Source organism: Globicephala melas, chromosome 19 (assembly GCF_963455315.2).
Source record: "Globicephala melas chromosome 19, mGloMel1.2, whole genome shotgun sequence".
NCBI classification, from domain to species: Eukaryota; Metazoa; Chordata; class Mammalia; order Artiodactyla; family Delphinidae; genus Globicephala; species Globicephala melas.
This window is the reverse complement of record NC_083332.1, coordinates 48,454,683-48,468,201: the sequence shown is the minus strand read 5'-3', so window position 1 is coordinate 48,468,201 and position 13,519 is coordinate 48,454,683. Positions and strand designations below refer to the sequence as shown.

General features: G+C 43.2%; 1 protein-coding gene and 1 pseudogene across 3 annotated transcripts in view; both read right to left on the bottom strand.

The window, feature by feature from the left end:
* ZNF19 (zinc finger protein 19) overlaps positions 1-13,519 on the bottom strand; it is a 132,964-nt gene that overhangs the window by 41,390 nt on the left and 78,055 nt on the right. For all 3 annotated transcript variants that reach the window (XM_070044120.1, XM_060288659.2, XM_060288660.1), the window contains exons 5-7: positions 5,611-5,763; positions 3,421-3,485; positions 312-438 (exon numbers count right to left, since the gene is read on the bottom strand). In XM_070044120.1, coding sequence (XP_069900221.1) covers positions 312-438; positions 3,421-3,453 — 160 coding nt within the window. In that variant the 5' untranslated portion in view covers positions 3,454-3,485; positions 5,611-5,763. The remainder of the gene's footprint in view (positions 1-311; positions 439-3,420; positions 3,486-5,610; positions 5,764-13,519) is intronic.
* LOC115857065 (U6atac minor spliceosomal RNA) lies at positions 13,077-13,165 on the bottom strand (annotated as a pseudogene).

Below are 13,519 nucleotides of genomic sequence, written 5' to 3'. Positions count from 1 at the left end.
AGATAGCAACAAGCTGAGAACTTATCTGGCAATGGATGCTACTTATTCCTTACTGTGCAGAGCCCCTGGGAGGACAGATCATACTCTTACCAGGCGACAGCAATTCCCTATATTGAGACCAAACTGACCCAAGACTTGTCCCTACCCAGCAAGCTCTCAAGTGGGTCATTTGGTCTCAGTCCCAGAACCATCAGTGAAGGATACAAGAGATGACTCCTCCCTTTCCACACCACACCTCCGGCTGATAAGGAGGAAAAAAGGAAGGAAATGGGAAAGCATAGATCTGAGTCCCAGGAGAAAAGTGGCCTTACCCAGAGACGTCAAGTTCCCATAAATCTCCAGCATCACACTTCTGTACAGGGCCCTCTGTGCAGGAGAAAGGCCAGCCCATTCTGTCTGGGTGAAGTATACAGCCACGTCCTCAAAGGTCACCACCTCCTAAAACAAGACGTTCCTGCTGCCCCGGAGCCAATTCTATGGCTCAGGGCCAGAGTGTGGGGTACAGGGGACAGTATGAGGGAGGGGTCTTATTAAGGATGAGTAATGAGAAAATGTGAAAGAAATGAGTGTTAAATGACTATTGCTACAACCAAAAAATCTGGAACTTCTCTCACTACCAGAAGAGTTTCCATTTGAACACAAAATTTAGTGTCATAAAACACGACACATTTTGAAAACCCTGGAAAGTCTCCCATTAATTAATATTCCTAGAGCAAAATCTCTGTGATTTTATCAAACTTTGTCTTTTATTGTTGCAACTACAAGGAAACAATTAGCTTCAGTCTCTCCAGACACCACTCAGAGGTAGCATCTCAGGACTGACCTGTTCCCCCTTCACTGCCCCAAGTGCCCAGTCAATCCATCTGTTCCCCACACATGCTCATTCTACCCTAAACCTCAAGTCCACATGACAGGAACAGAGTCACATTTTTGCCTTGATGACTGGTCTCATCCAACCCTCATCTGTTGCTTGAAGAAGGGGTTGTGCAGCCTGTGCTCAAGAATGTCCAGTAGAGACAGCTCAGTGCTGCTGGAGGCAGTCTATTCTGCTTCCTGATGCGTTTTCCTGGGAGAAGATGCTTCTGGAATCAAATTGCTGCTGGGTAGTTCTTTTAACTGCTTTTCTTTATACCTCCAAGACAATCTGTAATTGTTTCTGCCAACTAAGGCTCATGCTTTTTTAACAGTCACCCTTTCCCTTCCCTGACGGTCCCAACTCTACCTTCCCAGAGAGCTCAGGATCTGGTTTATAAAACTCTTATTCATTCCCCAGACTTTGGTATCAGACCTGGTTACCTGAATGCACAGTGAATATCCTGCCACCTTCCAACACCTCAACTGATTCTGCAGATCTCCCCAGCACTGCCTCAGACTCCCTGGGGGACCTAACACATCTGACCCATCTAACACCAAACGCATCCCCCCTTCCTGCCCCCTGCCAAACTGACTCTATTTTCAATTCACATAACTAACTGGCACAGTGAGTGACAGTGTTGTTTCTCATTTAACAGTGCGAATTTCATCCCAGTCTCCTAAGTTAGAAAATTGAAATTCATACTACACTAACTTGCCCTAGTCACTACTCATTTCCGATAAATAGTCAGTAATCAAATCCTGCCAATTTCATTGTCTATATGTTTCTGGAATCTGACTCCTCTTCACTATGGTACAATCAGTACAGTAGTATGGGCTGGGGATACTTAACTCCAATTCCAGGCCTGTCCTGTTCTGAATCCATCCTCAGCCAGCCATACAATCAACAACTTAAAATGACAAACTGACTCAGTCAACTGAATGACTTCCTTGAATGAGTCACGACTAACTACAACAGTGGTTCTCCAAGTGTGGTTCCCCAGAGCAGCAGCAGGATCACATAGGAACTTGTTGCAAAGGCAAATTCACAGGCCCCAATCCAAAAGCAATTTGTGCTTCCATAAACCCTCCAGGTGATTCTGACGCACACCAAAGTCTGAGAACCCTGGACTACAGGATAAAATCCGAGCTCAGGAAACCAAGCTCTATCAGGTAACAGCTGGAGATGGGAAAGCACAAGACTGTACACAGAGAAACTATCTGGGAAACTCTGCAAACAAAATCCCAGAAAAGGAATGACAAACCCTGAATGAGGGCAATATAAAAGATGGGACAAGTGGAAGAGATAGTAGGCAGAAGCAATGAGACTTGGTAACTCTCTGAAAGTGGTATCAAGGAGGAAGAGAGTCAACAATTACTCAGCAACCTAGAAACTGAGTGGTGAGGACTGCGACACGGTGATACCAGTAACTCACTAAAACTTACAGAAGATCAGAAGAGGACGGGAGCAACAAGAAAGATAATGTCTTGGTGAGGCAGTAGGCAGAAGGACCTGCCAGATACCAGAAATCCAGGATTGGGACTTAGGATATAGTTCATAGATGATAAGTTACTGGATAAATAAGTCCCAGGAAGAAGGAAATGGTTAAGGAACACCCAGCAACTCATCAGTCTCAAAAAGTAAAATCAACTCAAGAAATCAATTTCCCTGTCCCACAAATGTAAGGTACTTAATGTTCACCTCACAGATGAAGTTAAGGTGCAAAGAGGTTAAGTGACTGGCTCAAGGCCACAAAGCCACTGAGGCTTTATGGGATCCCTCACTTCAGGTGTTCTGTCCTAGTGCAGATTATTCCTATTATAGCCCCCTGCCTTGATTAGCCAACAGCACTGACCTCAAGGAAAATATATTTTCCCTGATTCTGAAGCCAACTTCTTCTTTTTTTTTTTTTTTTTTGCGATACGCTGGCCTTTCACTGTTGTGGCCCCTCCCGTTACGGAGCACAGGCTCCGGACGCGCAGGCTCAGCAGCCATGGCTCACGGGCCCAGCCGCTCCGCGGCATGTGGGATCTTCCCGGACCGGGGCACGAACCCGTGTCCCCTGCATCGGCAGGCGGACTCTCAACCACTGCGCCACCAGGGAAGCCCTCAACTTCTTTAATAAATGGGACAAGCCAACTTTTTCTTGTCTTCTTCCTGCCACCGCTCTGCCCCTACTTCCCAAGAACCTTGTGACCTCGCTAATCTCGATTACTCTCACTGTGTAATCAATACCTACAGCACCAGCCTGAGTCCTTCATTCTCACAGGTCCCTCTGTAGGAGGAACCACTGAAACTGGGAACCATCTAGCTCAACAGAGATCCTCAGAGTGCAGGAGCCTAGGCTTCTGCTGCCAAGGACACTCTCTCCAGCCATCACTTGCTGGGCTTCTGGCTGTTCAATCCCTCATCATCAGCTTTCTCTGGCATCCAGTCCTACTGAAGAGAATCAACAAGGGTCTTCCTACTGCTTTGGCTCTAAGACTTTTGCCAGAATCATCTCTCTCATCCCCCATTTCCTTCAAATCAGATCTCTCCAAGGCTGACCTGAGGGAATCACAGCTCACCTGGTGCCAGGCTCTCAGGGGCATGACAGCCATCACCTGGGCTTCCTCTCAATGAAGGGCAGGGGCTGAGGGAAGAAGCAAAGAGAAACAAGAGTGAGCCCAACCCAGACAAAGGCTCTCCTTTAAATCAACAAACTTGCTGGTAACAGTAGCAATCATTTACTAAATGCCACTTGGTAAGTGGTGTATGAATATTTCCTATTTTAATCCACACTATGCCATGAAGTTTGAATTCTGAGGAAACTGAGAATTTGAAAGGTAAGTAACTTGCCCTCAGCACCACAGGCTGTACTCAGCAACATCATGCAACGCTGCCTGTCCTAAGACATGAGCAGAGGGGAACATGAATACACAAAGAGCAAAACAAGCAAAAGACACCAGAAAACTCAGAGCAAACCCTAACAAGAGGAAATCCAGACCTTCATTTTTTAAAATAAAAGTTTACTGAGAAACATAAAAAGTAAAAAAAAAATAGAAACGTGTTATTGGAGGAAAAATACATATTCTCTCATTCAATCTCCACAATAATCCTTTGAACCTTTTCTTTTTTCCAAATACGAAAACAAGTCTAAGACAATAATTTTCTCTACCAAGGTCAGTCACCCAGTGGATGAATGAACTTGGATTCCCAAACCAGATAAGCCAGATTCCAGAAGCCAAGCGTTTAATAACTACATCCAAGTGCTTCCAATAGTAATCCCAACAGGATATTTTTTTTTTAAGAACTTGATAAAGTGCTTCTAAGGTTAATATGGAAAAATAGGTAAAAGTAGCCCCCCCAAAATCAGAAAAAGAATCTTAGAGTAAGGTTTCCTTTTCTTGGACCTTGGGGCAGGCATCTTTTTTGATCATCACCCCACTCTACACCCAGTAATAACCAGAAACAAATTAGCAAAGGACCCTGAAGAGGCCACAAAACATGCCAAAAGGTCTGGGTTATTACTTTAATTATATCATCCCCTACAGACACTTTGTATTCTTGTTAACCAGTCATATTCTACCAAAAACCCAGCATCTTCCAAAACTCATTGCATGCTGCAATTTCCTGCTAGCCCCATCTTCTTTCAGTTTATCTACTATGCTAATTCAGGATCTTTGTACCTACTGTTCCTCTGCATGAACCACTCTTCTCCAACCTTAGAACCTTTGGAACTGACAGTCTCTGTGTGCAATACTCTCCAGCAGCCTGACCTCTCTTCATCTACGTAAGTGCCTGCTCACCCTTCAGATCACCGCCTGTCTCCACAGATCAGGTCGGGGGCCCTGGGTTACACACTCCACTAGCACTGTATTCCCTTTCTTGTATACCACCTCTCCCAGTTTGAGATAATACACTGATCTATGTTTTCTTCATCCCACAAACATTTATCACATATTTATTTCATTCCAGGCCAAGCATGAGACACAGGAGATAACAGTGGAGAGAGAAAGGTTTGATCTCTTCCATCACGGAGCTTAGACTAAAGAAATCAAAGATTCTCATAGTTAGCTTTAAGACCACAATCGTGATTAGTGCCAGGGAGAATTTATCCTAGATGGGGAGGCTTAAGAATAGGAATTAACTAGGTTGAAAGAAAAATCTTTCCGAAAGTAACAGCATGTGCAAAAACATGTTCCCGATATGAAAGTCCAAGAAGACTGTAGCAGAGCCAAGGGAAGTGTGCTGAACACGAAGGTGAAGTTGCAAGAGGCCAAGTCCCCCATGGCCTCTGCACGTCAAGGACTTCGTCTTCATCCTAAAAGCAACAGACCGCAACTACAGGGTTCAGAGCAGGTGGAGTGAAACGATCGCACTGGATTAACAGGGGGCTTTCCATTAAACTGAAAGCTCCCTGGGGGAGGGGCCCACGGCCGTCTCATTCGCAGCTACATCCTGGGAACCTACAAGAGCAGCTGGCATTTAGCTGCTCAGTAAGTAGTTATTGGAGCAGGGGAGGCTGTGGCTGTGTCGGGTCAAAGGGCGTCTCCTTTCCATACCCAGCCTCCATTTCCTAAGGCAGCCGCAGCGGGCTGGAGAAAAGGCGCCAGGGCGGCCTGGACTGCCCGGCGGGCGCCCTCGCTCCCCGGATCCGGTGGCGCCGCCCGACTCCCTCCTCCTCGGCATCAGGGACTAAGGGGACACCCTCCTCCAGGGGAGTAAAGAGCGTGGCCCCAGCAGCTTTGCTGGGGCCACAAACCCCCAACACTCACCTCAGGAAAGGTGCAATGTGCCGCGTGACCGGAAGTGCGTCACTACGTCGGCTGCGACGCCCAAGCTTCACGAGCTTCCTCTCTAGGAAGCCAGAACGCTCCTCTCTGTGGACTCTGGCTTTCTTCCCCTGGCGCACGTTTTTAACCACGGACCTAGAATAGAAAAAGCTTATCCTTGTTTAAGCTAACCTCTAGCTGAAACTTAGCATTTCCTTCAATTATATGTTGGCAAAAACCACAGTAGTATCAGCAGTGCCTTGCGACTTTGTCAACAATAGAAATCATAGATGTTTTCATATCACATTGCAATTGATGAAGTTATAGTGGAACTTAAGTATCATGCACGGTCATTTTTGCCTTGGCTGACAAAAAATGTAAAGTTAACCTAATGTTTTGTTGCAGTACCTATATTGACTATATTTGATGTGATTATCTCCTTGCTGCTGAAAACATACTTAATGGTGAGAGAACGCCTTCCCTGTAAAGTTGGCAACAAGGCAGGTATGTCCGCTCTTCCCACTACTATTCAACATCCTCCTGGGAGTCCTAGCAAGTGCAAGAAGGCCAGAAAAAGAAATAAAAGGCATAGAGATTGGAAATAAATCAAACGGTTACTATTTTCAGAGGACATGATTGTCTACACAAAAAAATCCCAAAGAATCTACAGAACTTCTAGAACAAACAAGTGAGTTTACCAAGGTTGAAACAGGAGGGAAGGGGCCAGGGTACAACCTTCAAAGGAATGACAGCTGTTGAGGATATGACATAAACTGGTTAGAACCAACTAGGTCTGGACTTCCCTGACCGGCCAGTGGTTGAGACTCTATGCCCCCATTGCAGGGGGCACGGGTTCGACCCCTGGTGGGGGAGCTAAGATTCCGCATGCCTCACAGAGTGGGAAGGAAGAAAAAAAAAAAAAAACTCCAACTAGGTCCAAGATAGCAGAAGATTCAACTTCCCGTAAACCTTGAGTCTCATTATACGCTCATTATAACACACTGCCATATGCTAATGACACACCCACAGGTGCCATGACAGTTCCAAGGCTAACCCTAAAAGGCCAAAAAGTGAGCAGTGGCCCAACTCCTGGAAATCCCCACACCCTTCTCCAAGATAGTTGAAATAATCCTCCCAGTCATTAGCCTATGAAATTACCCAGCCCATAAAAACTAACCACCCCATATTTCAGGGCCTCTCGCCTGGGCCCATATTCTCTCTGTGGAGTTTGTATTTCTCTCAATAAATCTACTTCACCTCTTGCTGAATTCCTTCCGCGCAGAGACATAAAGAACCTAAACTTCAGTAGGTCCTGAGACCAGGTGTGTGATTTTTATTAAAAGACAGTGGGTCAAGTCCCAAACTGAGTTGTGTGGCTTCAACGTCACAGAGTTAAAGTAAAGGTGCAAAAAAGATCAATTGTTGGAAACCAAAATTTCCAGCAATAAAATTTCCTGCAACCTTAATAAATTTTAAAAAATAGTACCATTTACAACAGCATAAAAAACATGAAATACTTAATGCCTAACAAAATATGTACAAGATATGCATGCTGAAACTATAAAATAATCACAAAAGAGATGAATGTATACCTAATAAATTGAGATACTGTGTTCATTGATTGAAAAACTCAGTATTATTAAGATGTCAGTTATCCCCCAAACTGCTCTATATATTCAAAGCAAGCCAATCAAAATCCCAGCAAGACCTTTGTAGAAATCAATAAGCTGATTAAATTGCATGTCAATCATTTAATAGAGCTGAAAAAAAGCAGTGGAGAAAGGAGGAATTTTTCAATAAATTATGCTGGAACATTTGGATATCCCAATAGAAAAATAAGATTCTTACTTCACACCATCACTAAAATAAATTCCAGGTGGACGAAAAATCTAATTGCAACAAATCTACATCTTTGATGAGAAAGTATGAGCAGTATGATTTCTACAGATGTGTTAATACTGTCTGCCCACACATCTGATGCCTGAACTCTGTAATGGATACCTCAACATGGGGCTGCTCAAGCTACAGTCCAGCATCCCTGGCAGATGGACGTGGTGTCTTCAGAGGCATCTCGCATGGCCTCCCTGTACATGTTTGTACCCACTTGCCACCAACCTTGCCATAATGCCCAGTGGCACTGATTACCTCTTCATGTCCTGTGTTGTCTCCTATGACTGCCCCTCCTGCCCTTCTGTAAGCCAAGGAGAAAGGCCTCAGGAGAAATCAAACCTGCTAACACCTTGATTTTGAACTTCCAGCCTCCAGAATTGTGAGAAAATAAATCTCCGTTGTTTAAGCCTCACAGTCTGTGGTATTTGCTACGGCAGTACGTGCAAACTAATTTAGACATATAAAGTTAAGACATGTTGGCGGTGTTAGAGGCTGCTAGTTGCCTGTACAAACATCTATTTGTCCCTCTTATTTAGTAACAGAAAAGTTCATCAGGGGTTGGCACCTTATCTCTCATCCAAGGACAGTTCTTGCCATCCTTGTAAGTCTGTGGCTCTCCCAGGACTAAGTTCTGCACAGTGAAGTGGAAGTGGAAGTGTTCTCAGCACTTACAGGATATTTCCTTGAAAGGAAGGTGACATGCTCTTCTTTTCCTCCATCCTGCATCCTGGAATGGCTGGAGCTCTAGCTGTTGCTTTAGACTGTGAGGATATTGCCCCATCTGATGGATGGCAGTGCGGTGAACTGGAAGGAGGCAGGATTCCCGCTGCCAGTGTGCAGCTGCCTATCTCCAGATCTCTTTTATTTTATATATTTTTTAAAATTAATTAATTAATTTATTTTTGGCTGCCTTGGGACTTCGTTGCTGCGCTGGCTTTCTCTAGTTGAGGCGAGCGGGGACTACTCTTCATTGCAGTGCCCGGGCTTCTTACGGCGGTGGCTTCTCTTGTTGTGGAGCACAGGCTCTAGGCGCGTGGGCTTCAGTAGTTGTGGCACGTGTGCTCAATAGTTGTGGAGCACGGGCTTAGTTGCTCCGCGGCATGTGGGATCTTCCCAGACCAGGGCTCGAATCCGTGTCCCCTGCATTGGCAGGCAGATTCCCAACCACTGCACCACCAGGGAAGTCCCCAGATCTCTTTTTAAAAAAGGAAAAATCAACTCCATTCTTGTTTTAAGCTCTATTATTTTGGATTTTCAATTATGTGCACTTGAACCTAACCAAGCCTGATCCAAAGACAGTAAGTCAGTTAGAGGGGGACTCCAGCAGTGGCACCTAGGTCACATATCATGGATAATCTGCTAGATACTCAAGTTCAGGAAGATGGAGCTACTCGGTTACCTTAGAGATAAGAGACACCTTGGGGGTCCAGCTCTCTGGCTCAGGCACTTACTATGAAGGTACTACTTTCAAATAGTTGTATCAACAAAAATGCCAGTGCCACGCAGCCACTAAGCCTTACTGGGGAATCTAGGAACGAGGTCCTCTGCCTCCTAGAGCTGTATTTTCAACTTCTGCACATGCTACCTCCCTGACAACAGCAGTTTTGAGACTGTGAAACACACAATGAGCCACTCTGTACTAGATATGCCTCGCTGTTTTATCTCAACCCATTCACCGCCCTCTTTTCTCCAAAGCCAATATACAGCCTCCCTTTGCCTTGATCTGATCCCCAGTGTCTTCCACTCACAAAGAGCATAGCAAAGTCACCTCAAATGTGTCTTTTTGGTCACTGAATTACATTTGTTACAGATCTTGCTTCCAGACTTTAGGGCATCACTCTGTGACAGTTAGAGCATGGGCTCTGAAGCCAGACTGCCTGGGTTTGAATCTCTGCTCTTCCAGTTACTAGCTGTATCTTTGGGCAACCTACTTAACCTCTCTGTTCCTCACTTTCCTAACTGAAACAAGATAACAGTACTTCAAAGGCTGTTAGGAGTTAATAAGTTAATGCATTGTGGAGCACCTAGCAGAGATAAGTGCCACAAAATGTTACTGGTTAGTAGCATTTATTAAAGAACAGCTATGGCAAATTAAAGGCTAGTATTCTGTTGGGGAAGCAACAACAGGAACTAACAAACCTCAACTCAAGTGACTTCAACCATTTCTTTATCTGAATCACTTTGGTTTCGGCAGAATTATAAGTCCACTACTAAAAATGATTCCCCTCCCCAGGCAGGGGTAGATTGCTGTCAAATAAAGAGGAAGTGGTGAAGTCATTCTCTCAGGGCCAGATTTCAGTCAACAGGTTAAATCTGGAACTGAAAAACTGCCATGACAGATGACAGTACAAGGTGGCATGGGAAGTAACAAGGCACAGGTTGACAGGCATCCAAAGAAGAGAACTTCCTCCTTATTTTTACAAAAACATATCCTCAGTATCTCTTTAGACCAGTGGAAACAATTTTGATTGTTATGAATGAGGGTAGGGGAGAACATCACAAACAGTATCTAGTGGGTAGAGGCCAGTGGGTAGGCTAAACATCCTACAACTCACAGGACAGTGTCCAGCAAAAAATTAACAGGTCCTAAATGTCAATAGTGCTGCGTTTGTAAAATCCTGCTTCAGACTGAGAACCAAAGCCATTTCCTTGGGTGTAAAAGCCCCCTAACCAGATCAAAGGGCAGGGCAAACATGCTATGCCGGGCATTATAATGATAATATCAAGCTTTTGCACGGAAATATGAGTAATAAAAATCTTCCTATAGGTTTTATAGACAAACAAACAGGAATGACAAGGGGCATATTTGAAAATATTTTTTAAAATAAGAAAAATTACTTGGGTACAATGCTAAGCTAATGATTTATAAATGTCAGTGGGAAATTATACGTTACCAACATTGATTCAAGAAGAAACAGACAATGTAATGGACAATGCCAGGGAAGGAATTACTAAAGTAGTGAAAGTTCTACTCTGCTCTACACTACCCCCAACAAAAGCAACTGGTCCAGGCAGCTTTACAGGTGAACTTTTTTCAAATCTCCAAAGAACAGATAATTACTAGGCTTTTGAAACTATTCCAAAGCACAGAGAAAGAATAGTCTCCTAACTATTTTTAGCAACGTGGTATAATTCAGGTCCCAAATCTTGACAAAGAGTGAAAAAAATTACAGGCCAATCACACTTATGAATATAGATGCTAATATCCTAAACATATTAATATAATCCAGCAACATTTAAAGAAACTTAACAACACTATACCCAACTAAGATTATGAGAACATAAGTATGACTCAATATTAGGAAAAACATTAATATAACTATATAAATAGGTCAAAAAAGAAATATCATCTTTAACAATCTAAAATAAGATAAAATTCAGCATCCACTTCTATTAGAAACTGAGTAGGAAATAAATCCTTAAAAAAATATTTTCTAATTAATACATTCATCTACCCTACAGAATATTCGATAGAGATTTTGTTTTATAATAACTTGAAATTTTCATTAAAGTGCTTAAATTGCTGTAACTTCCAACCATTTAGGATGCCTGAATGTTGACTTGGCTTAATCGAGGGTTAAAGGCTTTCCCACATTCACAACACTTGAATGGTTGCCTCTGTATGAACCGTCAGAATCATAGCTACATCTTTTCCAATACATCACTCACATGAAAGGTTTCTTCATAGTGTGGAATCAGTGAAGCTAAATCAAGTTTATGTTAACTCTGAAGGTTTTGAAACATATGAGACATTGCAATGGCTCAATATCAGTATGGATTCTGTTACAAGTGAAAGAAATCCCAACTCAAAACTATTTAAGCAAAGAATTTAATTTTTTGATTTACATCACTGAAAAGTCCAGAGGCAAGTTTAGTTCTCTGCATCTCTGTTTGCAGGGCTGGCTTTCTTCTCAGCCTTCACGTGGGTCAAGGCTAACATCCATGTCCAGCAGAAAAGAATGTCACTTCATGGTAGGTTTTGCACAGTCAAAGGGTCCATTCTGATTGGATGAACTTGGGTCACCTGAACCCACCATTGTGGTGGGTGGAAGGAACAGTACAGATGGGCCAGACTAGGCTACATGTTCCACCTTTGCAGTAGGGAACAGAGCTCCACCCAAACCACATGAACTGTTGTGTTGGGGCAGAGTCGTATTTCCCCCAAAAGTAGGGTAGTAATTACCATGAAAATGGGGTAAAAAATGCTGGGAGGCCAGAAGAACCAAGGTCCAGGACAGGCTTCTTTCTAGGGTGGGCATACCCAAGATGATGTAGCTGGGAGGAAGTCCTAAAGGTTTTCCCACACTTGCTACACTCATATGGTTTTTTTCCACTGTGGATTCTCTGATGCCGACTTAATGTTGACTTAACAGCAAAAGGTTTGCTGCACTCATTACATTCATTTTTGGCTGTGTCAGGTCTTAGTTGCGGCCCGCAGGACTTCCTTGAGGCATGTGGGATCTTTCCTAGTGGCGCATGGGTTCTTCATTGCAGTGTGCGGGTTTTCTCTTTAGTTGTGGCGTGCAGGCTCCACAGCGCGTGGGCTCCGTAGTTTCTGGCACGCAGGCTCTCTAGCTGAGGCGTGCGAGCTCAGTAGTTGTGGCGAGTGGGCTCAGTTACCCCGTGGCATGTGGGATCTTAGTTCCCTGACCAGGGATCGAACCCATGTCCCCTGCATTGTAGGGTAGATTCTTCACCACTGCACCACCAGGGAAGCACAAAATTTAACCAATATTTCTAAATTTTTGAGTTGTTAAAAAAATAAATTTTATATTCAAGTGTTGATCTTTATCAATTCGTACACTTTTGTTAATTTGTATTCTAAAATATTAGCTTTTTATATCTTTTGCAAAATAAAACTATGTGCTGAACACCTGCTTTATTTTTCCTTTTCTTTACAAATTAGTTGACCTTGATCTTAAACCACTAGAACATAAACTCCATGAGAGCAGGGACTTTGTTTTCTTTCCTGCTATCTTGGGTGTCTTGAACAATACCTGGCACATAGTAGACAATAAATAAGTATGATAAATAAATGATTGAATAATTGTTTGTTACTCTGTATAAATAGGCATACAACTCACGCACTGCAATAATAAAATTATTCTGGCTCAAAAATAACTGTACAATTCCAGACCTGACCTCTCCCCAAGATTACAGAGCTGCATTCTCAACAGGCTGCTATACCCAGGGAGGTGGGTGTCCCAAGGAAACTCAAACTTCGTGGCATTAAGTCTAGTGTCATCTACCATAAAAACTGTTTTTATATCAGGACTCCCCTACGTTACCCAATTCACTGACACTTTTACTAAGCTCTGTCAGTGGTACCAGGACATTTCTCACAATCCTTTCCATCCCTACATCACCCTGTCCCCAAACTTGTGTAGGCCTCCAAAGTTATTAATTGCAATATAATGACAATGGAATAGGGGTTTATGCCTTCATTTTCTCCTCAGTCCAATCAAATTACATACTATTTTGAGTTAGTATTTCTAAAACAGAGCCCATTACGGAACTCTGTCACGATGGCAAAGGCACCGCGGTGGGGCCCCTGCTCCACACTCCCATTTGACTGCTCTCTAATTTTCTGAATACATATTGTCAGGTCCGAGGGCCTCTTCCATCCTTGTCAAGGGGACTGCTAACCTTCTCTCCTTTCATACAACATGACTGCTCTCTCATTTTCTGTTCCCATGCAGTAAGTTCCCTAGGACAGAACTCTTCAGGTCGGCCATAAACTCTGTGTTCTAGACTTTCCACATGCACCAACAACATTTATGCACGGATGGGTAAGTAAGGGGGCTTAAGGATATGCTCTGCAGTAGAAGAGGGATGTCCAAAGAAATATAATGTGAGCCATAAATGCAAGCTACATATGTAATTTAAATTTTCTGGTGGCCACATTAAAAAAGTAAAAAGAAAATGGCAACATTAATTTTAATAATACATTTTATGTAATATATTTAAATAATATATTTTATTTAACCCAATATATCCAAAATTTTATTTCAACATGAAATCA